This window comes from Clarias gariepinus, chromosome 18 (assembly GCF_024256425.1).
Source record: "Clarias gariepinus isolate MV-2021 ecotype Netherlands chromosome 18, CGAR_prim_01v2, whole genome shotgun sequence".
In the NCBI taxonomy this organism is placed as follows: Eukaryota; Metazoa; Chordata; class Actinopteri; order Siluriformes; family Clariidae; genus Clarias; species Clarias gariepinus.
Window position 1 is genome coordinate 24,635,483 of NC_071117.1, and position 3,114 is coordinate 24,638,596.

The 3,114-nt window shown below is 38.2% G+C and overlaps 1 protein-coding gene across 1 annotated transcript; it reads left to right on the forward strand.

Annotated features, from left to right (window-relative positions):
- Window positions 1–2,447, forward strand: LOC128506347 (tripartite motif-containing protein 16-like protein). Its single transcript, XM_053476768.1, has 7 exons — window positions 1–257; window positions 323–500; window positions 730–825; window positions 939–1,172; window positions 1,347–1,506; window positions 1,662–1,730; window positions 1,852–2,447. Exons 1-7 carry the CDS (start codon window positions 1–3, stop codon window positions 2,385–2,387), a joined length of 1,530 nt encoding a protein of 509 aa, XP_053332743.1. The 3' UTR covers window positions 2,388–2,447.
- Window positions 2,448–3,114: the final 667 nt, after the last annotated feature.

The following is a 3,114-nucleotide window of genomic DNA, read 5'->3' on the forward strand; positions in this document are numbered from 1 at the left end:
ATGATTCCCTGTGGTCACAGTTTCTGTAAGGTGTGTATTAATGGCTTTTGGGAGGAGGAGAAAGGTGTCTACAGCTGTCCTCAGTGCAAAGACACTTTCACTTTGAGGCCTGATCTACGCAAAAACACCATGCTAGCTGAAATGGTGGAGAGAGTGCAGAAAGCTGAAATCCGAGCTGCTCCTTCTGCTCAGCGTTACGCTGGACCTGGAGATGTGGCGTGTGATAGCTGCACAGAGAGAAGACACAAAGCCATAATGTCCTGTCTGATGTGTCAGGCCTCCTTTTGTGAAACTCATCTTAAACCTCATCTTAAAATTTCAGCAAAGCACACTTGGTTGAAGCTTTACCAAAACTCCAAGAGAAGATCTGCTCTCAACATAAGAAACTGTTTGACATCTACTGTCTTACTGATCAGAAGTGTATTTGCTCTTCGTGTGTGTTGGAGAATCACAAAGGTCATGCCGCAGTATCACTTTCAGCAGGGAGAACCGAGAAACAGGTAAGACCTTTCCTATTTCTTTTTTTTTTTTTTAAATACATTCAAGATTATATATTTTTTTAAATCTAGAATCAACAAGTCAGATGTTAGATTTAAAATGTGACTGCAATGATTAAATTCAGCAGACTATTCTGTGTTACTTTTCAGTATGTTGTGTTTTCAAATGATGAATAAATCTGTCTTCCTCACGAGTTCTAATCATGGATCATGGATTATGATTTGTGTACAGAAAAAGCTAAAGGAGGAACGGAGGCAATCCCAGCAGATAATCCAGGAGAAGCAGAAGAAGGTGGAGGAGCTGAAATGTTCTGTGATCAGGATTAAGGTAAGCAGTGTGTGGAGACAGAGCTGCTCCTAGAAACACACACAACATGAACAGCCAGATTCATGGTAAGCAAGTGTGTGTGTGTGTGTGTGTGTGTGTGTGTGTTCTAACAGTCTCGTGCTCAGACAGCAGTGGAGAAAAATGACATTATCTTTACTGAGATGATCAGCTCCATGGAGAAGAAGCGCTCCGAGGTGACAGAGTGGATCAGAGCTCAGGAGAAGGATAAGTTGAGTCAAGCTGAACGACTTCTGGAGCAACTGGAGGAGGAGATCACTGATCATAAGAGGAGAGTCACTGAGCTGGAGCAACTTTCACATACACAGGATCACATCCATTTCCTCCAGGTAACAAACACACTTTGTAGTGATGAGTTAGTTATGTTTACATTTGACACCAAACCTTATTTTTTTCATGTTTTTGTAAGCAGCCTATTGATCCACGCTGCGTCTTTGATCGAATTTCATCAGAGATCGTTAGTTCATTTCTCGTTCCTCACCTTAATTCTTCTCTCATTGTAGAGTTTCCAGTCTCTCTGTTTCTCCTCTGGACATAGGGATTCTCGCAGCTTTACTCTCCAGCAACCTCTCTCATTCTGCAGAATCATGAATTCTCTCTCAGATCTTAAAACAAGATTCGAGGAGTTCTGTGAAGATCAATTCCAAAAAGTCCCTCAGGATGGTAAGATGATCTGCAACACCATGATGAACATTTTTATTTATTTAGAAAATATTCATAAGATACTAAGAAATCTTTTAACAAAAAAACTTAGAATTTTTTTTTTAGAAAATCCTGACATTTACTATTTGACTTTAAAAGGCTTTCGTCTTTTACAGAAGTTGCAGCTGCAGCAGTTCAGAAAATTTCACCGTTAGAGCCAAAAAGCAGGGAAGAATTTCTGAAATGTATGTCCAAAACACACACACACACCCAGATCCACACATTACGCCCAACATCATATTTATTTATTTGTTTACTTATTTATTATTATTATTATTATTATTATTATTATGTGTTTTATTTTAGATTTTTGTTATCTGACTCTTGATGAAAAAACTTCCCATCATCGCTTCCTTCGTCTCTCTGAGAATAACAGAGTGGCAACCTTCAGTTGGATAAACAAGCTGTGTTCTTTTTATGCAGAAAGATTTGACTCCTGTTTTGAGGTTCTGTGTAAGGAGAGTATATGTGGGTGCAGTTACTGGGAGGTGGATTGGGGAAATCATAGTAGTGTACACATTTCTGTCTCATATAAAGGGAGAAGGGAAAAAGAATGGGGTAAAGAGTGCGGGTTTGGATGCAACAGTCAGTCCTGGAGTCTGTACTGTTCTTCTTCTTCTTCTCCCTTCTTTTTCTACCATAACAACACTAAAACTGAGCTCTGTGTTCCACCGTCCCCCAGAATCGGAGTGTATGTGGACTACAGTGCAGGAACTCTGTCCTTCTACCACGTCTCTGACACGATGAGGCTCATCCACAGGGTCTCCACCAAATTCACTCAGCCTCTATATGCTGGCTTTGGGGTCTATAAAGGATCCGTCAGGTTGTGTGATCCGAAATAATGGTTTCATTATTGTTTTTACAACTGTGATAAAACTAAAACATTAACAAAATATTAACTGTTAAAAAGGTGAATAGTTATAATCCAAATATAATCCAATTATGTATATCAGATCTACACAGATCTATATATAAATCTGATTCACAAAAAAATAACTTACATTTTTTGATAGTGTTTCCATTTGTTAAAAATATACATAGAAATCTCTGTAGAAGTACATTATCTGTAAATTGAACTGTTATTTTAAGTATTATTTCTATACTGAAAATGTTATTTCTTTTCACATTTTAACTGCAAAAATACTATATTATTCATACTGTATTTTTTTTTTCATATTAGTTTAATATAACTTTGACATTCATGTTCTAGATGTAAGTTTAGCATTATTTTATGACATCAATGCAAGACCGGTGTGCAGACGGACAAAAGAGGAGGCATGGGAAAGGGCACATGATGGGCTAGGGAAAACATGAGCTGATACAGAGAGAGAGAAAATGGATCTTTAATCTCTGATGAAACTTGCTTTTGCTTTACACGGATGCACACAGATGTGTTATAATAAACAGTACATGCGCGCTGTACACACACACATACAAACACAAAATAAAATATGTTTTACACACACATGTGGTCACAGTGTTATAGTAAACAGTACACACGTGCACAGATGTTGATTATACCAGTGAGAGTCGCGCACTAAGACCCAGTAGGGGAGACGATTACCCACA

What these genes read in the sequence shown, in the direction of transcription:
- LOC128506347 (XM_053476768.1), top strand. Translation starts at nt 1, where the DNA reads ATGATTCCCTGTGGTCACAGTTTCTGTAAGGTGTGTATTAATGGCTTT. An exon ending in CAGGGAGAACCGAGAAACAG is followed by an intron (nt 501 to 729) that starts GTAAGACCTTTC and finishes ATTTGTGTACAG; the next exon opens with AAAAAGCTAAAGGAGGAACG. An exon ending in CAGGGAAGAATTTCTGAAAT is followed by an intron (nt 1,731 to 1,851) that starts GTATGTCCAAAA and finishes GTTTTATTTTAG; the next exon opens with ATTTTTGTTATCTGACTCTT.